Source organism: Haemaphysalis longicornis, unplaced genomic scaffold, assembly GCF_048455015.1.
Source record: "Haemaphysalis longicornis isolate Haplotype H1 unplaced genomic scaffold, Haemaphysalis longicornis Haplotype H1 scaffold_10, whole genome shotgun sequence".
In the NCBI taxonomy this organism is placed as follows: Eukaryota; Metazoa; Arthropoda; class Arachnida; order Ixodida; family Ixodidae; genus Haemaphysalis; species Haemaphysalis longicornis.
The window spans coordinates 66,838,680-66,862,248 of record NW_027526204.1 but is presented as its reverse complement, the minus strand read 5'-3'; the positions used below and the strand labels follow the sequence as shown (position 1 = coordinate 66,862,248).

The 23,569-nt window shown below is 47.0% G+C and overlaps 1 protein-coding gene across 2 annotated transcripts in view; it reads left to right on the top strand.

Moving 5' to 3' along the window:
• The window catches only part of LOC144158663 (multidrug resistance-associated protein 1-like), a 114,824-nt gene that overhangs the window by 66,492 nt on the left and 24,763 nt on the right, over positions 1-23,569 (top strand). For both annotated transcript variants that reach the window (XM_077689697.1, XM_077689696.1), the window contains 6 exons: positions 7,523-7,598; positions 8,666-8,876; positions 10,399-10,709; positions 19,005-19,331; positions 20,956-21,057; positions 23,013-23,186. In XM_077689697.1, the coding sequence (XP_077545823.1) occupies positions 7,523-7,598; positions 8,666-8,876; positions 10,399-10,709; positions 19,005-19,331; positions 20,956-21,057; positions 23,013-23,186 (1,201 nt within the window). The remainder of the gene's footprint in view (positions 1-7,522; positions 7,599-8,665; positions 8,877-10,398; positions 10,710-19,004; positions 19,332-20,955; positions 21,058-23,012; positions 23,187-23,569) is intronic.

Genomic DNA, 23,569 nt, shown 5'->3' with positions numbered 1-23,569 from the left:
GCTTTAGTTTCCCTTTCCGCCGCAGCGCCAGCTGTGGGCATTAAAGGAGCCATGAAGAGAAAACACAAGTTTGGTTCATTCAAAAGATTGTCTCGTTAGAATCATACTGACACCACTTTTAACGTAAACTTCGCTCAAATAAGCTACATAATTAGGAAAAACGGGAATGGTCATGCGACCCACCAGCTCATTTCCCGCAACAGAACCTATGTCGTCACATGAGCTAAGCTCTGCGATTGGCGGAGGCTGGCAGAAGCAGACGCAAATTAGGTACAACTTACAAACTAGACGAACGAGCGATTTGCGCTTAAATTTAGGGCACATTCTTTACAAAGCAATAAGAATGATGGGACAAACAGTGGAAGTTACGAAAGCACATGTAAACATAGAAGTACTGATGCGTTCTGCTGTTCGTACTGCGCACAGCATTCTTGGTTTCGCTGCACAGCACTACGGGGCTTGGGGTTGTCTCAGACGACACACTGGCCGATTGACGCAAGCAACGGTGTCTTACGTGACCCCATTTGTCGAGCGAGCACTGTTTCGGGGAACGAATATTTTCTCACAGAACAAAAACAAGCCAGGTTTAAATGCGGGCAAACACAAACCAAACGCTTGCCACGGAATGGTGGCGCCATCTAGGTTACGGAACGTAAAGAAACGCGAGAACAAACCAACACCGCTGTACAGGGTGCAGACAACCTTCGAACGGTCCCGTGCCGCCGCAATTGGGCCAACGGGCTCAGCGCGTTATTCTTTTCGTTTCCCACGAGACCTAGCAACGCGAAACAGACAATATGATTCAAACTTCTTCAGTAAACCGCGTTGCGACGATAATTTTAGCGCGGTTTTGACACAATGACTTGCTTCGGCGGCGAGCGAGCAACCAAAAATGGCGGCGCCAGCGTATACGTGTCTCTACCCTGTACGGCGGATGCGTGAACGAAGGTACTCTAGGCTGCAGAGCGGTCGGTTTCAGTGATGTCACTTGGGACCACGAAAACGCATGATTGAGCGGGAAAATCAAAATTTTAACCTAAATTTTTTAATTTCTCAGTGAATAAAGCACCGTTTGTATCCGGACAAGCGCTAGGGGGCACTATAAAACACGAAATCTTTCGATTAAAACCAACTTGCATTTTCTCTTCATGGCTCCTTTAACCATTTAGAGAAAGCAAGAGGGAGCGAGAGATGAGTAGCAGGACGAGGACATAGAGAAGGACGAGGGTGGGGCGGAGACGGAAAACTTTAATCAGCAGAAGTGCCGGTTATTGGCGGGGCCATAAGGAGACTTTTGTGGCATCTTCAGTGTGTTCACCGGAGACCTGTTGACATCACCAGTCAAGTTTGCTAGAAGTGAGCTCAGTTGCTATGCTCTGTATACCTCACATATTTCATGGCTGTGGTGTGGGTTCCTGCGGTTGGTACACTGCGAGGCGTCGAATCACGGCGTCACAAAACAGCCTGCTAATTTTCCCTCAGCAATGGATATGCGAGGATTCCACAGATTTATCCAGAATTGGGTGTACTAGTTTGCACGGGCGGACAGCTAGGACATGTGACTAGCTAAGCCCGCCTGTTATTAAATAGCGCTTGAGCATAGCTTCGAATCGGTTAGCGTAAAGAATGCCAGCAGTCATACATTTTCGTATCATAGCAGACGGGTTTTCTGAAGGGCCACTTCGCACATTGTACTAAGAGGAAAAACAGCGAAAAAGACAGGACGGAGTAAAGAATACAAACCACAAGTACTGGCAAGCTCAGCGCTTTATTACAACAGAAACATTTATATATATATATATATATATAGGATATGATCAAAAACGAAAAAATGACGAAAAGAACGCAATCAGATTTCGCAAAGAAATGTGATAGCACATGACAAAAACTTAATCCACCACGTGGATTGACGGCGTAAGATGGTCATGACAAGTACACTATTTCCTCCTCCTGAAGTGCAACAGATGCCTCGCTCGCACAGGTGTTTCCTTTCGTTTTGATTTCAAAGGCTCCTAATATTTCCCGCTCCCTCTGTGCGGGATACCGTGCGAGGATTGCGCAGTCCTGAAAGAGTGGAGTGCAGCCACAGGAAGCGCAGTGTTTCGCCAAGGCGCTACTTGTCGACGACCTTACATTGCAGGCATGCTCCCTCAGGCGATCATTTAGGCAGTAACCTGCCTTCCTAATCTACGTACGGCCACACGGCCACAATGGGAGTTCGTACACGGGTTTTTCAACCCAGTCGACATAGCGTGTCCTGTGCTTTTTTAGGCATGCGGTTACCATCGGAGCTTCAGCGTTGACACGCTTGCACAATCGGCGGGTGTGCGGCTCGTATTCTCCGCACCTAACGATTGCGCAAGCGTGTCAACGCTGAGGCTCCGATGGTGACCGCATGCCTAAAAAAGCACAGGACACGCTATGTCGACTGTGTTGAAAAACCCGTGTACGAAATCCCATTGTCGCCATGTGGCCATGCGTACAAGCACGATCAAAATTTTCCGGACCATGAAAATGGCAATTTTAGGTTATTTCTTTTCCGTTAGCAGCCCGACAAACGGCCGTGTGCATATGAGATAATGTATAGTTAATGAAATAAAGAAAAAAATACGGCACATAGTACCCCTGGCTGTCGCGTGGCAGAGAAATGAAGCAAAATTGCTTGCTTTCGTGGTACGTAAACATTTTATTATGGGTGTACATCGGGCAGACAGGCCACTGCCTAAATTATTGCCTCAGGGAGCATGCATGCAATATAAGGTCGTCCACAAGTAGCACCTCGGCAACACACTGCGCTTCCTGCGGCTCCACTCCACTCTTCCATGATGCGCTTTCTTCGCATGGTATCACCGACAGAGGGAGCGGGAACTATTTGATGCCTTTGAAATCAAAACAAAAGGACAAGCCTGTACGAGCGAGCCGTCTGTTTCACTTCTGGAGGAGGAATTAGTGTTCTTTTCATGACCATCTTACGCCGTAAATCCACTTGGTAGATTATGTTTTTTCACTGTCTGTAATATTTTATTGCGATATCTCCTTTCGTTCTTTTTTGTTTTGATTTTTTTGTTTTTCTATCTTATCCTATAAATATTTTTCTGTTGCAACAAAATTCTCAGTTTTTCGTCAGCGGCGGTGGTTTGTAGTCTTTACTTCGTCCTGTCTTTTGCGCTGTTTTTATTCGTAGCATATTAGAGCGTAAACCTAATGAAATGTTTGGACCAAATTCGCATTACAGCAGGCTTAAAAGCCGTTTTACCAAACACCGCGTCGCCGCAGAGCGACTGCTCAAGCGGCGGAATTATCGCAACTGTCTAAACCACGATAATTACTTTCTCACTGCATTCAACAAGATCAAATGCTTAGGATTGCAGAGTCATCTTTTCGGCCAATCGTACAAGTCAATATACGCGAGGTTGGAAGTTAGTTAGAGGCGCTTTGCAGGTCGATGATCCCCACTACGGCGAAGCCGTAACGGATGTGTGGCGCCCCGCCGCAAGTAGGGGCCACAACTGTAATCTCCGCTGTCACGCGCACGCTCATTTCCGCCTCGTGAATTACCATTCCGGTCTCCGATTCCCGCCTTACGAATCCATCGTGTATCCCATTGCTCCTTTCAAACATGGTAGAAGAGGTTTGGATATTTGATATTGGCTTTACGTCAAGCGGAATAGGCTGAAAGCTTTGCCTTTAACCTTAATTATCTTAAGACAGCACCTTTGCGCCTTCGTTTCTTTTTTACGCATTTGTTATTGGCGAAAGTGTTGGAAGAAGCCGCATTTCGAGGCGCTGTATTCATTTCCGTCTCGTATCGACTCGCTTCACATCCAGTTTCCGCGTGCAAATCATCAAAAGTCCGAGTAAGACAGAAGACACTAGGCATTATTTTTAATAACGCTATATGGTGCGACAATTGAACCTGGGCGTCTGAACGTGTGTATGCGAAATCTTTCTTGCCATGGTGGCGCTTGATATCGGGTTCCGGAGGCAGGCTAGAAACGAAAAACATTGGGTGATCCAGAGGACGAAAATGTGTTGGTTTTGCCCGTTTATTTCCCGGTAAGGTCCCTATGGTTGCCGAGAAGAACTCTTGACAGCCTGTGATCAAAGTACACGCTCTGTAATACTGGTACACTGTAGCTCACTCATTGCATGTTTAGATTAGTCGCCATCCAAACTGCGCAATAAGCACTACAGAGATCGGCACTCCCTTTGAGGAAAACCAGGGGCCTCCTTGGCGGGATATCACTGAAGCTCTACTCGAAACCACCAGCTATTTCTGACTGCATTCCACGAGATAAAATGCTTAGAGATTGCAGAATCATCTTTCCGGAGCGCGTAGTAGACCGTATAGGCGAGACAGGACGTTCGTTAGTGCCGCTTTCATGGTGGGTGATTCCAGCTACTCCCGGCTTTGGCTTTTGCTTCTTGAAAACATTTCCACTTGTTTTTCGGCTTACGCTGTTCGGCACGACGGGTTTGGGGAGGAATGACGGGGTGCGGCAGGCTGCGTTTCAAGAATCATATCGTTCGGCCCTTCGGTATGAAAATTAGCGCAGCTTGCTTTAGTCGGGCAAGGCTGGAGAAACAGCAGAGCCGGTGGTCTTTTCCCCTTCGGCGGAGAACCGACTTTTAATGCTGGGCGCACGGGATGCGATGATAGCTCGATCGTACAGGCTCCGGTTTCATAACGCGAGGGATTCTGGTTTGATACCCACAATGGTACGCGTTTTTTTCTTCTTTCCAACTGGAGGATTATATTCGCATGAGACAGCTTACAGCCGGGTTACACTGCTCCGCTGTTAAAAAGGGAGGTGACGAAGGAAGGTACGTTCCCCTTCCCGTGGCCAGGTGCACGTCCAGTTGTGAGAAATCACTACGCGTACCGTCAAAGCCTAAATGGTGCAAAGAAGCAATTTTTTGTATTAGAATATGCGATACATGGGGGATGGCAGAAGTATTGCAATTTTCTAAGCTTCCTTGATTAATTTATTGGAATGGAATTTTTGTAATGGTACAGTCTCGGATACACGTCCCAGTGAATGGAGCAGGATCACCGGTTTACCACGATAGAAGGTACAAATTTGCCTTGGTAAGTATGGTTAGGATTCCATACGCGCTTTAAATAGGTCTGCCTTCCGCGTTTGGGCCGGGCACGAACATATGCAACGATACGTAGCTGGGTAATAAGCAGTCCATGACTACTGTGGAAAGTTTAGTGGCCAAAACCAGCCTTGGGCAGCAAATATATAATAATAATGCGTTACCGGTAACTGCTTACTGTATTCAGCAACTTGTAACAGTAATTACCTACTTTTGGGTTAGAGGAAGTTCTAACTGCAGCACGGTTACTTTTGACACAGTAACTTTAACAAGAAATGCCGTTACAGTTACTTACTTTCTTATTAAGAAAATATCCGGCGGCAACACTAATTAAACGGCGACGTGCAGTTTGCCCTTTTCATTCTTTCGAACTTCTTTTTCAGATCACCTCCACCTTTCATCTTTTCACTGTACAGCTGACCACGCATTTTTTTGGAGTAGGTGCCTAAGGAAGATTTCATTCTTTTAGAAGACCGAGGTGGGACGTTGGTCTTTAAGGGTATTTCTTGAAACTTTTCATTCATCTTGAGTCGAGTGTGAAAAAGAAACGAAACTGGTAATTATACGTCCGCCGATGAGGAAGCTAGCCTGCCCTTGTGAAGAAAGACCACCGCCAAGGGGCCCATCGAGAAAGGGCACTTATATTACACCAAGGGCGTATCAACAAAAAGTTGCTGCCACAAACTCAGGCGTGCACAACGATTGTTGGAGTTGGCCTTGAGTGTGCCGCCCTTCTAGTTCCCTTCATCCAGGGTTTTACCACGTACAATGTTGACTACTGGCATGCTTTTGTACGTTTCCTTTAAATAAACCCTATGATTTGGTTTGTAACATATTACTCAGTTTTATACGGTAACGGGAAACTGGCGACGTTGCTTTTTCATAGTAACTCCTTTTGTAACAAGTTACTTTTAGAAATTCGGTAGCTGTACCTGTAATACTGTTACTTTTTTGATGATGATGATAAATTATTTTATTAGGAAGGCGGGTACCGAAGGTCACTGGTGCGGAAAGATGGGGAATAGGGAGGAAGGTAGACGCCCACTAAATCCCGCTCGGCAGGCTGCTGGCAATGTGAACTGGGCGAAGGTCACCAGGTGTTGAGGATTTCCGGGGATGGGCCTATGGAATGGTTCTATATCTCAGTGTTGAAACACACTATAGTTCAGTATATGAAGACCGAAAGAGGTGCAGTGCAGAACAAGATGTTCCATGCTTGCTTCAGCCATGGTGTGACAAAAGGTACATGTGCAGGCGGCAGTGGTGTAAATGCCCGTCTTAAGCTCAGCAAGTGTCTGAAATTAATGGATAATATGAGCGCGTGTACGACGCTACCTCCAGTTTCTTCACCTCCAGAGATTCCAAAGTTCCGCTCCCCTCCCCCTCAGCCGATCTCAAGAGCTATTTATCAACAAAGTAGTTTTTTATGGATGCATTAACTGCGTCACTGGTAGCTGTTACTGGTTGCGCAATTTTCCAAATTGATTATCCAAAACCATTTGGGTAATTAAAGCGAGCCTCTAAAAGCGGTTATCTCTCTAATTGTCGTCGCAAAGGAGGTTAGCAGGTGCTTTTAGTAGTGGAAAAAACGAAAGCGACAAACGTGGTTCGTCCCACCGCCCGCATCTGTTAGTCACGTGTTTGATACAGCCCTCAATAAAGACGCGTAGGCGCCCAGCGGCACCACGAAACTATAACTCGTTGTTTATTTAAACAACGGGAAGCATTACTGCGGGTTGCGGAACTTGCGGAGGCGATGCTTTGTAACACGGGTTGCCATTTTTAACGCGGGTTGGCATTTGTCAAACGGGTTGCCAGGAAAACGATTTCTCCTACATCACAAAAAACCACGCCCTTCCAAGGCAAAAATATCACGGAGGCTTAGTGCTGTTGAAACACTCAGTCAGCAGGCTTTTCAGGGGGAAGATCGCTTGCGAGCGATATACGTAATCACGTTAATGAACCACAGAAATAAACGCGAAGCTTTTTACGCCAGCAACGGTTATGCGTGTTGCTTCTCTTTCACACTACCTTCGGCCCAAAGGGTTTTAATTGCGCTTCTTGCAACAATTGTATTTAAAACATCTCCATTGCATTCACGAAAAACAAGTTCTTCTCGGTTCACTAATATTTTGAGCTTGAGGCTATAAACCACGACCTACTTTACTTGGTCGTGCTGTAAACATATCCCACAACAGGTGGTTCCCTACAGTAAAGGGTTCCTTAGGTATTTGCCATTATATTTTCCTGAGGTACCAACATGATGATAACTGATGTATTTTCTCACTATCGCTGTACTATTTATAGTTCCTTTCACGTACGGTCGCTAAAAAGGTACACTAAGTATCAAGTTAAGGAAAATTGCTGGAACGCGGCGGGGGAGAAGTGAGCATGTCTAAAAAGATTGTGGTCCTTATTTCAGGCTACACACAAAAGGCATTGAAGAAAAAGATGGCGGGAGACGCGTGGCTGGGGAAGAGGAGCAGAAGTCGAATGAAGTGAGTTCGTTACCACGTAGGCAAAATTTGGAATCTGACGAATGTCCTCAAAAAATAAACCCATTTCCACCGAGTCGAAAATCTGGTGAAACAGCATAGCTGTGGTTCTCTTGTTTTGGCTCGAACGTCAAAGTGCGCCAGCTCGAGCACGGTAACGCCGTCGTCCCGCAAATCCTGCGGTTCTTGCCAAGCAATTGGCAGCTAAACGTCAGCGGTCTCAGGACCAATCTCGTATGCTGGCCCTAGCGGAAGAGAGAGATCAACCCGTTTCTGAGAGAACGCTGCGCCTTCTACCGGTGGGTCCTGGAGCGCGCTTCGGGGATTGCGCTCCGGCCGCTGCGTGACGCACGACCTACAGTAGAATTAAACACGGCGCTACTATTGGTATGAAACTCTATGGCTGTACCTACACTAGCTCCACTTATAAAAAAGTATTTAGTTTGTACTAATGAAAAAAACGGGCAAGAACGCCTACTTTCGGATACATAGGGTGCAGAAAACCAATCTTGTAAAGAGAACAGCAAGAATTCTTCTGTCGCAACATTGAATGTGGTCAAAATTTATCCGTCCCGCATTTCATTAGATAGCACTATTTGGGTCTAGGGGTGGATATGCCGTTCTAACAGCGCAATGATTTGCTTTTCAGCAGCGGTGTTTTCCACGCACCTGACGTAATCTCGGCCTTCCGGTTGTCTGCTTTATTCATAGCAGCTTAGAAAATAGCGCAAGCTCCGTAGCGGATTCCCTCTTACATGTTGTCAAAATAAAAAAAAATTTACTAAAGCCGTGTTACGGATTACTGCTAGCAAGCTTAAAAAATTCAACAATCCTTATCTTTGAGGCTTTTTTTGCGCATGTTATCAGCTTTTGTGTTCATTCCAGGTTCGTATATAAGTTTGTATTGCTTTTTCAGCGTATTGGCAGGTCTGTCTCTAAAGGTGTTACGCATAGCCTACAAAGAAGTAGCCAAATTTTAAGTTCCACAACACTGCTTTGCAGTAACGGACGAACTGGAAATCTCGCCGTACATAACGTGTTGACATGGGCATTTTTGTGTGTCTACGCAGACAGCTTGCAGCATTCTGCGGGCACTCATCAGATATTCCGGGTGGCCCGGCATTGTGGCTCTCATCAGCTTCTTTTTGGGTGCCGTGGCCCTGACATTGGAGCAGCTGTGCATCAAGACGTGGACAGACTTGTACTCGGGCAATACTGAAGGGCAGAACGTCAGCCAGGCTTACTGGGTGGATTTGCTGGTCTCCCTGTGCCTCGCTGATGGTAGGTATATAATCTCTGTGATTTAGATTGCAGGAACTGTTAGGTGCAAAAGCCAAAATGAAACGGGCGTTTAGGTCAACTTGGTGCACTAGGCATAAAACGAAGCAGCAAAACAGAACGAGTACGACCCAACTTGCCCAGTATTTCGCTCTCTTGGTGTAGTATGTTCTTAATACAGCCTTACTTTGGCCAGAAAGTGTTTTCTGCGAGAAGTAAGGATGGACTGTTTATATTTTATTTTATTCTAAACGTAACACGCCCAATAATGCCTGGAATTACCCTAAAATATATAAACCGATGTCTGGCAGCTCCAAGCATAAACCAGTATGCGTGGATTGTAAATTTATGAATTGTTCAAGATGAATTTTTCCACATCACCAGAAACGCTTTAGCTAAATCTGCAAATGGTTGTTATATTTTTGGCGTACACTACCCCTTTACTTATGTGTAGTTTGCTATTCTTTATTTTAACATTTATGTGCTTGGCGAAAGTTGTATGCCCGAGTTGTTAGAGTAACAGCACCTTGAATGGAACCTATTTTACACTAAATTAAGGACTTTGGTCGGCCCAAGTGTGAGGGCGCTGATGAGTATATTTCCGAATGTTGAAGCCTGCTTGCGTGTACCAGAATTCTGCATTTGTTTGTGGAAGGATGGAGCAGCGCCAGAGTAAGCGGCCAAGGACTGCAAACACTGAATGCTGCCGATGAGTAGAGTAAGGAAGTACATATTACTCTGGGTGGAGCCACTTTCTGGCGAAGGTCCTAGGAACTTTCGAAGTGCCTGGCGAGAGTCTGTAAGCGACCAAATATGGCTGGGGAATGGGGTGGGTATATTGCGAGATAAGGGCATAGTTTGTGCTGAGGATGGTGTAGAGTTCTCCTTTTCTCATAAGGTAACAAATTAGGCGAGTTGGAGTGCGTTCATGATGGTCAGCGCGGACGAAAGCGAGACAAGAAGAGTAAGGACGACACATGCGCTTGGGTCGTCCTTACTCTTGTCCGGTTTTCGTCTGCACGGGCTCCTTTTTTAGTGGGAGCCAGCTTGGAGCGTACATTGAATTTACTCATACTTGTGGTAGGCCACGATTATGTGGTCGAGCTGGTTGCTAGGCAGGACTACATGTTATTCAATGTTAAAATATAAAAGAGGCAGTCTCCTACTCTTACGGTCAGTTGGCAGAGGACAGGAAAAACCTTTGTGCTCCATTCTACAAATGCTGCATTGCTCATGCCCGTCCTATCCTAAAGGCCTGATCAGTAGAAAGCGTTATTGGTCTTTCCATTCTTGCAGTCGACGACTTCCTGGAGGAAGGCTGAATTGTCAACGTGTTTCCAGATATGGCTACAGAAACGCAAAGTAAAAGGTCACTGTCAATCTAACTCTAATAGCAATTTTAAGGGCATTAATTCCTTGTAGGTGGCATATTCTATAAACAGTTTTTACTTACACAACTGCAAGGATTTGCTGGCAAAGCAATTCACAAGTGCCATCACCTGTTTTGTCTGTAATCTTTTTACAGTGATTTTTCGCATCGCTGGGGGCGTGCTTGTAGCCATGAGCAGCAGGAGGCTTTCTCAGTCACTGCACGACGAAATGTTGGCTCACGTCTTGCGGAGCCCCGTGTCGCTGTTTGACGACTCACCACGAGGTCGCATCTTGAGCCGCTTCTCTGCTGATATGGACTTAGTCGACTCGCGCACCTTTCTGACGGGAAAGCAGAGTGTACAGAGCGTCCTGTACACCACCGCCAAGATTGCAGTCATCGCCACTCAGTCGCCGCAAGTGGTGGCAGCAGCTGCTGGAGCAGCCGCTGTCATCGTCTTCGGTCTGGTAAGTGCCTAAGTAAGACCGCTTGTGCCACTCTAATTTTTGTAACCTACTTGAAACAATGTCTTAGTGGCTCTCGACAACCACACACATTTGGGGAGGGTGGTTTTGTAGGCCTCACAGTTTGAAGTAGAAAAACTCCCGGGCTATTGCCTTATAAACAGTGCGATGCCAATTAAAATCACAGGCACCCGATGTTAATCACAGAGCACGCCTTCTCGAGGGCACTGCCCTGGTGCCCGGGCACTGAAAGCCGCTAAGCACTCTCTCCATTCTAACGAACGGTAGGAAGACGGTCAGTTATTCAGAGTAGGATTGTTTTTCGGCCTTTTACCATAATAGCCTCAAATCGCACAACGGAGCAATAACCACATACTATTTTTACTGCCGCAATGCTAACTCCGGTCCTTCATAGTACGCCCGCTGACGGTCATCGTGATTTCTTATCTCTGTGGTGTCCCTTCTAGCCAACAATATTTTTTGTACAAAAAGCGCCCCAGTGCACCATTCTCGCTTCCAGACTGTCGGAATGAAGACAAAGACGAAGAACTTGACAACTGGGACAGAGCTAGCTGCTTTACCGAATATTTAGAAATCAATAGACAGTGGCTGTGTCTGTGACAATAATCATGATGATAAGGGCACATAGCGCCCAAACTTGTTTTATTGCAGTCGTAAATACTAGACCTACAACATAAACTTACCAATAAATCAAACGTTCCTTTGGTTAAGGATAACGCAAAACACGCGAGGTTTGACCGTAAACACACAATGCCCAGCGACAACTGTTGCTCAGCTGCGTCCAACGTACGTTATGAGTGCAGTGGGAACCCTGTTTTATGTCCTCAGGTTTTGCCTTAAATCGGGTAATACGACGGACTATTCAAGGCCCCGCAAAGTCCCCGAAGAAGCAACGCAATAAAAAGCTGTGTTTTCCGCCGCAATTTCATGCCTGAGCCACGTTATCCGACGAGTACGCGGATCGCGCGACCGACTAGAGTCCTGTCCTTCGAAACAGTTCCACACGTGTAGGTATGTCGTGATCGTGTGTGCCATGGTTAGCTCTGGATGGCTGGCAGCGCGACAGTGGACTGCGGTAGAATGTTCGGTTTAATACAGCGTGATTGGCACCTGCAGTGCATATTGCTGCCGCATTTACTTTTTAGGTGATTTGGATTTCAAAGCCCTGCAAAGCATTATTTGGGAGTTCGTATTAAAGTTTTTTTTTTTTTCAAGTCCGTCGTGTAAACTGTATGTAAGGAGTACATGTTTTCTCAGTTTACGAGGCCAGCATTCTACAACAGTCCTGTGGAAGTCGTATAATCTAGGTTCTACTGTTCTTGTATACGCCTCGAGCTTCGCGATCGCTGCTCCGCCTGCCGCCGCTTCTCCACGGCGTTGACGGGATTTGCGCTGCGTGGCATATAGGGGTTCGTGCACTGTTTTGGTTCTGTTTTGCTTCTTTTCGCCTTTCCGCGCCTTAAGTAACTTATTATGGTGACGTCTATAAGCAAAGAGTACGTTTATGTCACTTAAAAAGCAGCTGATTCTTCGTAGAGTACGCGATCGCCTGCAAGAGCTACCCTGGAACGCGGTTCTGCGCGCTTCGCTGCCGCTCTTCCGGGCGTCGGCGACAGTAGCAGCATATCACCACTGCCACCTACAAATGCGTCAAACTCAAATGAATTCTACCTGATACTGGCACAGGAAGGTTGGCTTCATTTCGCAGCTTGGACAACGAATGCGGCTTCGTTTCGAATATATACGTCGCAGAAAAATATGTTTCGTGGATGTGATTACCCAATCCCAGACAATAGCTTATGCCTTTTATAAGAATATAAACCACGCGAAAATTTTAAGTATATTCCAAACATGTGCGTCGTTATATATTTGGCCCCACACGCCTTATAGCAAGAACCAATGCGAGTTAATGAAACCAGGGAAAAATAAATGCTCTGCAAGTGCGGAAGAAACATAATATATCAAACGGAAATGGAAAAAAAAACAGTGCAGCTTCTGACATGCTAAAGACATTCGTCGAAACTGAAGCCAGGTAGGGTTCACCGGACCAACTATACGCGAAATGCACTGCTATTTCGCGAGACATTGGTGGGGGGAAGGGAGGGGGACGCTGTGTAGAAATGCGAAGTGGAATCAAGCAATGAACGTTTTAGTAATCACACACACAAATGTCGCGTTCACTTTCCTTTTGTTTTTCGACTTCACCAAACAGCTGATCGTACGACACATTTTTGGAAGTATACAGGGTAGGCAGATCAACAAGCGATGAAAGCTGTCGTTGGAAGAGTGTGGCATGTGATAAGGCCCTCTGATTTCAGTTTCCGCTTTATTCTGCAGGCTCCCTGTGCCATATGACGATATTTCGAAAAAGCATTTAGTCGCGGACGCGCATTATATTCTAAGCCCGTCTCCGCGCTGCTCGAAGAGGACATAGAAGATTAATGCTTGCAGGCGCTCACCTCACCACAAGACGACTCTGGCGTCTGCTGAGCCCCGAGAATACTCATACATTGTCCATCGTACTTTTGTTGAATATTTCCGAAATTAACACAGACTGGCTTGTAAATGGTGGTGATCAATATCTGAGGTATGATATTGCAAACGTAACTGGCGTGCTGTCAGGTATAAGTGCTCCGGTGATTATGTAAGCGCACAAAACTGATATACATCGTAGTGTATAGCCGCAGCATGAACATCTGAGGAACCGGTGGTTACGGAGAAACTGTTAGTAAATTTTGGGGCAGTGTAACTACAATCGGCTCCATCATACGCCGGTTTCGTGACGCTGGCCTGTTACACACACCTGGCGCTTATGCAGACCGAATATGCCACACTAAATCGCGTCAAAAACATTTAAACTCCCGTAAACACACCCCATTTGCGAACAGAGTGACTGCTCCACATAAACATGGATTTCAAACACCCGCAAACGGTAAATCTCGGTCGTGAACGCACCGCAAAAGCAGCGGCGACAGTGGGGAGCGGGACGCGGACTCCCGCGGCTGCTTTCGAAACGGGCCGCTAGGAGGATTTCAGTGGCGCCCCTACAGGCCGCGCTCGAGGCGTATAATTGTTGCTGCTTCTTGCGCGCGCCAGCATCATTGTGGTTTCCAAACTTCTTATGTACTGGACAATTATGCCTCGCAACTAATCGTCATCATCATCGTACATGCAAGGAGTTCACCATATTCTTCATCCCTTATGTTGTTGTCGTTGTTGATGTTCCTTCGCATGTTCATCGTCATCGTTTTCAAGCAGCAGTATATAGACGAGGTTGCGTTTTCACTAAACAGGTACTCCAAGTCTCCGTAGTCTCAAGTGTCCAAGTCTGGCATGTCTATTTATATAAACTCGAGATGAGCAGGACACTCACGACCACGCTCACGCGCTTTCGCAGGCGTTTGTTCGTCCATGGCATGCCCTCATCCCTTGTTGGCGGCGACTGCCGCCTGACGGATCTGTGGGTAGGCATCACGCTCTCTAGCACGATCACATTTACGCTTACGAATGCGTGCCCGCACAATCGCCTGCTATTCGGCTGAACGAGTCACCTGTGGACTACCCATAGACCTGTGATTGTGAATTCTAGTCATCATGACCATCAGAGTTTCTGAAGGTCGGCTTTACTGAGTAGCTTTTAGCATACAGCTCCCTAGTCGAACGAATCACCCGTGGCCTGTCCATGCGACCGCGCTCAAGATTACGCTCACGAGTGCGTGCCCGCCTAACCAGCCCATCAATGGCGACGCAAATTCCTCATGGCCTGCGCCCATCACCCATAGAACTGCCCGCATAATCAAGCATGAACCTGTGAACGTAAATTCGATTATTATTACAATCACCATGACAGCTCCTTAAGGGGGGCTTACTGTATTCTTCTAGCATACACCCATTGCAGGCTCAAGTCGGTTATTTCGAGCTCCGCTGGAAAATATATAAAGGCAGGTCAGCCTTTCCTAGAGATGACAGGCGCAAATATTGCTGCACGCCATCAATAGCACACACTCGCCAGTCGTAGAATGCAGAATTGCTGTGAGGGACACTTTTATGGTTTGAATAAATAGGCTTTGCGCTTTTACACATGCCTGTGCAGTTGCAAGTGGCCTGTGCAGCACAGAAAACTATTGTTTCAAGTGTTCCGCATTGGTTACAGAGTAGCACTTTGAACATTTCAGCCCTGAAGCCTTCTTTGGGGTGAGAGAAACAAAGAGGATGGCCTAAAAATGTTGTCTGCGTAGTATTATTAATGGAAAAGAATTTTATTCATTGCAGGTTGCTATTGAGATATCATTCATCGTCTCATTCGTGCAGCTCGTGTAGGTACCAAACAGCAAGCACCACATACCGTGTATTCAAAACATTTGAGGCAAATACAACAGCAAAATGCCATGCTGCAATAGATGTCGGTAGAGTGCAATGCATGAGAGCGACTGGTGGACACAAGTTGGATTCATTCGCAGACAACAGCTGAAAACGAAGAACTGTTTAGGTTATTCTTACGCGTGAAGCAAGCCTGGAGGAACCGGTTGTGTAATTTGTTTCTACAAAATGGTAAGCGTAACACAAAAATACGAAGCCAGTGGTTAGGCCTGTGCGGTAATCTACTCCTCATAAGCCATTGTCTTCCGATTATGACAATGAGTGCCAGCAACACGCACTAGTTATAATAAGAGAGCTTTCTCAGCCTTAAACTTCCATGTAAGCATTGGTGTATTGCGCGCAGTATCGAACTGTAACACGGGTTCTGGCCCAACAACGCATTTACTCTAAAGCACAGAAAATGAGGTCGAAGGAATGCCGGTAATTGCGGAATAATGCGAACGACCATAACACAACCTAACTGAGGCACCTCTTCCGGCGTATCTAGCGCATCGGCGAAATTCAGAGTGTGATGAGCTCCAGGAAGGAAACCGGCGCAGAAAAGACAGTAGAGAAAGGAGATGAGGGCAATCACTCGCTAATGGGTATGCGCCTCCAGAGAAGAGGAAGAGGAGGACGAACGCGACCGGGCTCTTGGGCGGACGAGCGTTCGGGGTGCGCCTGCATCAGCTGCGAATACACCCATCGACGGCGCCCGTGTGACCACGCCGGGACATCGCCAGGTACCTCCTGGTCACCAGACGTATCCGTTACTGCACCGGGCAACAGCGCCGGGATCCTTCTCCTGACGTTTTCTCTGCGCCTGGTGGCTTCGCTTCCGTTCCGGTCAGCGTGGAACCACCGAGCCACTCGCGACCGTGTCATAACGGACTGCATCAGTGAGACTGTTGTGGTTTTCTTCACGCATGTGCTTTCTCTCACGAATCGCCAGCGAAGTGCGACAGGGAAGGACTTATTCACGCTTTCCTCTCCCTTTGTGTTTCATTCTTTTATTTCTCTATTTTGGTTTTTTTTTATCCCGTTCTGCGCATCACAGCTTTCCCGCTCTCTGCAATATATTGCATCTACGCTTCACCTTCGTGTTGTAGCCTCTGTCGTCATTGATCTTGCGTACACGTCTCGTGGTTCCCACCACCGAACCCCGAGTTCATCAGACAGAGTAAGATTGCCGGTGAGTAGGCCACTAGTTAAGGTGGTTTACCAGTTTTTTTGGGATTGAATAATATGGTTGCTCCAGAGGATTGTACTTCGCATTTCGGAATGCTTGTAAAACGAGTTTTTTTCCAAGGGTGAGCTGTACTAACGTGAGCAGTTTTTTTGGGGCAGTGTAAACGTCATTCTATACCCAAAACATGCGTAAAAGTGCACTTTATCTCGCTACATAATCCCGGCGCTTCGCGTATATGAAATAAAGCAATGCATCGTAAAGTCGTGAGAGCAAACCCTCGTTTCTACAGCGTGTGGTCTGAGAAGCGTTTTTTTGGAAGAACCGAATGGTTTACATAACTATAACGCAGGGAAAAGTCAGCGTCTTGACGTTTCCGACAGCAGTAAAATTTATTGCTAAGCAGGTTGACCTAATTAGTAAGTTGTTGCGACGTCCGTGATAGGCTTATGACGTTATTGTAATGTTCCGCCTATTGAGCTAATTCAGCTAACGCTCTAAAGTACCGCGAAGTAGATGATAAATCCATTAAACACGGTGTGGTGGCTTCGAATAAGCCACCTGGATCCAGGCAGCTTCTCAGTGCCGTAATGATGTGTGCCGCCAGTTCCCAGTGCTTCTGGAGCACGGTGTAAGATATATTATTAGGTGAGGACACAGCTTACAAAACAAACGTGTGCTCTTCGTTTTGATAAAGTCGCCAAACTGGCGCCGCTGAGACCGTTGATTGAAGCGCCCTCCAGCGGCAGAGAAAAGAAGCTGCCAGAGCGCCGCCCACTCGGAGGTGTTCGGATCCCTTCGGCTCCTTGTCGAGCCTTCTCGGCAGCTTCCGTAACCGGTCGTCTGCCCGATTTCTGCTCGCCGCAGCTTGGCTGTATGAAACTCTATAGCTTGGCTGGCTTAGCCAGCCGGGGGTGCAGACGATAATTTGAAAAAAGCCGTGCGAAAGCCTTTGCGCTCGCCCAAGTGTTTCAACGTGTTCTAAGCATGTGTTTTAAGTCGGTGACAATCAAAAGAAGGTTTAAAACACTAAACCGAAGGGAATGTGTGCCGCGGTAGCCGTTGAGAGCTCACACAAATGCGATTTTATGCTGCGCTTTTTATGCTTGCGCACAGAAAAAAATGCGGTGCAAATGTTTTATTGAGTATGTACTGCAACTAAGGCAAGAAAACGTGACTGTAATTATCGTTACCTGCGATCCTAAACAAATGAGTGCGTGCTCTGCAGCCATCCCCAGCAGAAAATGATGCTACTTGCGGTCAGCATTTTTCTTGGAGTGCGGTTGCGCGAAAGCGTTCTTTTTCGTGCTTTGAGGGGATGTACTACTGAATATCGAAGAGGTGCGCGCAAGCAAACGATGCAGTGCAGTCGACTTTTACCGTTGGCTACAGCCCCCCAAGCTACTCCGTACACGCAGCGGCAAAAGAAAGCGTCTGCTGCCGGAACAACGCCCCGACATACAAGTAAAGTAGGCAGTTTGTGAAATGGATTAAACTGGCGGCGAGTACGCTGATGTTTCTTCGTCGTAAATGACGTTGCACAACTGGGGTAAGTCCATGCACGAAGCAGCGGAGACGAATCGATGATGTCAAACTCACTGGCGGTGTCTATTGTACTGATGAGCGGCGCGCACGTCTGAATGAACTGTGGACGCCCGAAATCTCGCAGCTGTTTAAACAATGCAATAAATTACACGTTAAGATCGCGTTGTGTGAGCTCACACGGTGAGCAGGCACGCATGCCGCTGGTGCCTGCGAACCACCTGGCTTCGGGCAGTCGTTGTTCAAGTCACTTGAAGCCTCGGTCGCTTCAAAGCTTAGTTAAGAGTTCTGCCCACAGATGTCCTTTCAATCAAAGGTCCACGCGCGGCGCCACGGCGCCACCAACTCTGACAGATTTTTGGGCTGCTGCGTCTACACCTAATAGTATATCTTACACCGTGTTCTGGAGACTCACAAAAAGGTTCGCCAGCTAGTCTACTAATCGAGAATGTCGGTTGAACTTCCCCTTGTAACCGCCATTAAGAATACAATAAATCCCCTCCGACCCACGAGAGAAATGTTTGGCCCCGTATCTGCTCACTTCGTTGCAAATGTCGATCAAATACTCTAGTTGTCTGGCGCCCCTGCCGAGTGCTGTTCCTCTGCCGTATGGCTCCTCGCAAGATAAACACGATAGATGTTTGATAAAGTCAATTTCTATTTACCGTGTTCCAATGCTCCACGCGGGAGCTTCGATGCCAGCACAGCCATAGGGTGGATACAAGCGTGAATCCAAGCACCCTACTCCACGTGGTCCCAAGTGGAACGTGGAACCCAACTTGTTGAACCTTTCGTTACTGTTGCCGTTTTATTCCTTCAAATTACGGTCGGGAAGCAGCGGTTTCCCACTTTTGTATTTTTATGGACGTATTAAATCAACCATCCATGCAATTTAATACACAAACTCTGCGAATATCACCTATGTATTAATATCTCGCCACAAATATGCGTGATATTTTGTTTCAGCTCTACAATGTCGAGAAATATGATATTGCCACCGGACGTGATGTTTAGATTTGGCTGTGGGTATATAAACGTATTGTTCATAGTCTGTCTTAGCTTTGGCCGGTAGGCTGGATCAATGGACAGACAGACACACAGGCCAAAATTATTGTGTGCAAGTAGCCCAAGAAATGGTATCGTTTTAATGACGTTATTTAGGTTACTTTTTTTTCTTTTCAACCTTGCAGAGACTGGCCGTCCAAACGTCGTACAGGGCGCGCCAGTTTGAAAACACCGTGCTCTCCCGGCTTCTCGCGCATGTGACGGAGACGCTCGACTGCCTGGCCAGCATGCGTGTGTACGGCGTGGTACGACACGCATGCCACCGTTTCTGCCGCCTGGCGGACGAGAACACACGTGGGTTCTCGACCTTCTGCGCCACCTACAAGTTCACGCGCTTTCTATCTTCAGTGTGCGGCTTCGCCGTGGTGCTCTCGGCGCTCTTGCTCAACGTTGTCTTCGTCGATGAGTGGGACCCCAGCAGCGTTGGGTTGGCCATGAGCTCGGCGTCCGCTGTGAGTATTGATAAAGACAAAAGCCGCAGATGACAAATTTAGCCCTTAAAGTGAACTTCATCGTCCTTGGCGCAGACAAAAATGGTGCCATAATGGACAGATTTGCGGACAAAATATGTAGACCATTAGGGATCGTGTGTGATTTTTTAAAAATTGCGATAGCCTGCCCCTTGGCATAATTTACCGTCCTAACCAAACAAGTTCGCACCCGTCTCCCGGAGGAAGTCCACAATGGAGCGGTGGTGGAATTCCCACAGCCCTTGCAGGAGGTCGAGAGGTCTCCCCTGATGCTAGCCTGGGCCGGGAAGGTGTCGGGATCTCTCTGCAGCCAGGCCAGGGTTTGGCCATAAAAAGTGATTAGGGTCAGCGTCTTTGCTAGGTGCCGTCAAGTACAGGGAGTTGTCGGCAGACGGGGCGTGGTATCGTGCTGGCCACGCCTGTGTTACCTCAGGAGATAGGTAACTCCAGCCCAAAGTCTACGCAGCAACATCTCCTCCTACAGAACGAGCCCACTTGGGAGGTCTCTTCCACACGCTGGTATGGTAGCGCGGGGGGCGCGACGGGGGTCTTCCTTTTGTTGGGCGAATTGTTCATGTGGTCAGTTGTCTGCGAGGGCCCCGGTCCTGGAACAATTGAACAGGAGTAGCCAAAGCAGTAGCAAAGTGCGTTACCTCGGTGCTGCCAAACACTCTGCCAGAGGAGGAGCAAGAATTGGGCAGGCGTGTAGCTCGTAACAGGTGAGAATTACGAAACGTGACTAGAATAGGTTTATGCTGAGGTAAGCTCCGGCTGCAAGAAAGCTTCCATGGGTAGCGCCGCCGGTCTGGGTGTGGGAGTAAACTGGAGTTTACTCCGAATTGTTCCAAATTACTGAGCAATTCCGAGTAATCTTCCTTCCGGGGAACCAAACGCAATCGCGATGTAGCAGATAAGATTTTTTGTTAATCTCTAGTCGTGAGCTCCTAATGTAAGCACGCAAACCTATGCTTCGGAAGAATTTTTGATTTGTTTATTGGTACAAGAAGAATCCGTACACAAGGGTGTCACCAAAGACGCCCCTGAAATAGCAAAACATTTTATTTGTGCCAGTGATTCCTTAAGGCCGGCAATGTGTGGGTAATGCTTTTATCGCACATATGCGAGCAACTGTGAAATTAGCGTCAATGTAACATTAGTACGAGACGTAAAATAGCAAATGAGTGATAAGGGTCTACTAAGCGCAACGCGCAAGGATAAAGGCTACCCCGCAGTTTGTACGCAGAGTGGATGACAATTCCGCGCAACGTTCCTGCGACTTGCGTAAAAGTGGTCTTCGGGCTTTCACTTCAAGGGAAGCATATGTAAACTCGACGTTTTTCCCATGACCAATGCTGTGTAAGAAAGCAAACAATGCACGCCAACAAGGCTAGCCAAGAATGGCCGTGTTGTTGCTGGCTAGTCGGAAAAGCCAAGATTTCACCGTTGATGGCGAGTGTCGATATGGCTTCCGTTGGTTCCCCTATCACTTCCGCAACCTCATGAGGTAAACATGGCTTGCTCATTCTTAAGAACCAGTGTTTTACACAAGGACCAGGGCTTAAATTCGTTTGAGTGTTCTTAACCTGGCTGTCTCGCTGCGTTACAGGTTCCACTGGCCATGATGTACCTGTGTGTGCTGCTTTTCACCATACTACAGATGGTAGTGAGCTTTGAAAGGTGCCTCCAATATTCTAAGCTCCCTGCAGAGGTAAGACAACGTTTAAACACTGGAACCATTAGCAGACCAGCAAAGTAGTTGAGTACATGAAACTGCTCCTATTTTGATTTCCTTGAAGAATTTTGTTTCAGTTCATACCAGTCTTTACTAGGGGAGAAAATTTTTATTTTTAAAATAATTTTATTACAGCCGCTACCTATTTGAAGAATTCATAAAAAATTACATATTTTAGTCGCCTATGAAAACAAGACATTCAATCCATAAGACACACATAACCAAACTCACGCTGAAATTTAGTCAATGGGAGAGAGTTTATTGTAACTGCTCTGATTTCAGCTTTGCTAAAACGCTCTCTATAACTTGCCGTCTTCCCACCATGTGAATGACAATTTGTTTGTCTCAAGCCAGCTACCAGTGTGTAGCGATATTGTGAAGCCTACTTCTGTTGTCTCGTGTGGCAGGCGGATTCAAATGCACCCCTGGTCGGAGATATGCAACGTCACCGTAACATCGGCACACAGTTTTAATGTGTAACACAGTGGTACAGTGCAACGCCGAAAGATGAACAGCTGTAGAACGACCCATCGGCGACATATCTCCTTTAAGTAGCGACGCTGGTATTTCAGGTGTAAGGGTATGGATACAGAGGGGCAGTAGATGGCTTCAGTTGAGCTGGTTAGACCCGAATACACCAAAAAACAGTCATTTCAGATAAACGCCGCCGTACACAATCAATCCCTCTCAGCCAACTTACCGTCTATGATGAATGGGGAGTTAAGGATACCCTAAAGTATGGAAGAAACTTTGCCCGTATCGGTAGAATAGAGGGTTGTACACACAAATGTACCACTCGCCGCAGAAGTAGTTGCTTAATAGCAACCAAAATGTGAAAAGCCATACAGGTCCCGCGGGCAGATGCCCGCATCACGATTCGAGACATCACAACTCAGATATCGTGGAATGGAATTAATGGAGCTGGTCCAAAAGTTAATTAAGAAACGAACGCCGAGACAGCAATGCTTACGTGTGACGTAAATGCATGCGGAAACTTTCGGGGAGCACGGCCTTCTTAAAAGAGCATAAAACTGAGACAGCAAAGGGCAAAACTTACGATGCATCCCCACAGACAGTAGGCTTTGTTAGGGCTTGAGCCAGCCAAAGGCCTTGGATGCGTCGATAAACATTTCTTTCGTCGATGGAACCTAACTAACAAGCTGAAGGGGTGCACATGTTGAACGGACAAATGCTACGTTACCATTCGTGCTTGCTCTGAATTGTCAAATCGCCTGGCTAAAAAGTGAGCCTTGGTCCGAGTGCTCAGCTTAAAGCAGCTTCACCTCTTGTGTTACCAGGACATCCCCCCAAAATTAACAACTGTTACTACGTGTCTTGTAGTTAGGCTAAATACGAGGTACACATTCACGGTGGTACAGGGTTACGCGTCTACATCCAACCATTACGACGAGACAGTTTAACACTTCTATGAAGATATGGAATTGGCAATGGGTAATGCAAAGACACAGTATACCGTATTTATGGGAGAGTTCAATGCTAAAGAACACAAGAAGCAGGCTGGAGATAAGGCAGTTGGGAACTATCGTCTGGGTTGTAGAATTGCCTGGGTACCTATTAGTAGAATCCGCAGAACAGAATAATCTCCGCATCATAAATACCTTCAAAGCAAATGGGAGAACCGGAAGTGGACGTGGAGGAGCCTGCCTTTTTTCTCCCGGCTCACGGCCGGGCTACAGCGGCGCTGTCCACCGCTCTAGCCCGGACGTTACCGGCGCTGCTGCTGCGTTCACGACGCCGCCCCGCGTATTCCAGGTAACGGCTGACAGAATCTCTGGTTTCACTCTTTGTAGAGCAACGTGTGAGAATTAAAGTGATGTCACGTGGGAAATTGTTGTGGGTGACGTTTAAAGCTTTGCTTTCCCACCACCTCCACAGCGTGCATTGGAGCCACTTTTTTCTTCATCCTTTAGCCCGATGTTACCGATGAAGAAAAGGAACAACGAAAGAAATTATCGAAGACTTTTCTGTTGGACTGGCCTTTCGAAGGCGGATTCCGCTTTGAAGACTATTCGGCTTCCTATCGACCCGGTGTTCTGCCAAACGTGCTCAACAATGTTACCTTCACAGTCCGACCTATGGAAAAGGTACAGTGAATTTACAGTTCCAACGAAGCGTTCTCTATCCCACTGTAATGGAGGCCCAAAATATCTTTAAAAAATGTGGCTTATTCCTCTTCCACGGGAGCAGATAAAACACGAAAGTGAAATGCGCCTTCAAAGGAGCAGTTGAATGTCTATTGTGCATTGATACGAACCTATTTATACTTCGTCGGTGTGACACCGTTAGACGCATCAATGTTATACACTGGATTGAATGTGTCGTACCCTTGCGTAAATCCCACTGAAAGCACAGGCACTCGGACACCCTGCCAATGAAACCGAGCGGGTCGTCAGCGAATTGTTTTGTGAGCACACGGTCCGCTGCAGCGAAGGGAGCATAATTTGCGGGTAGGCAGCAATCTTATGGG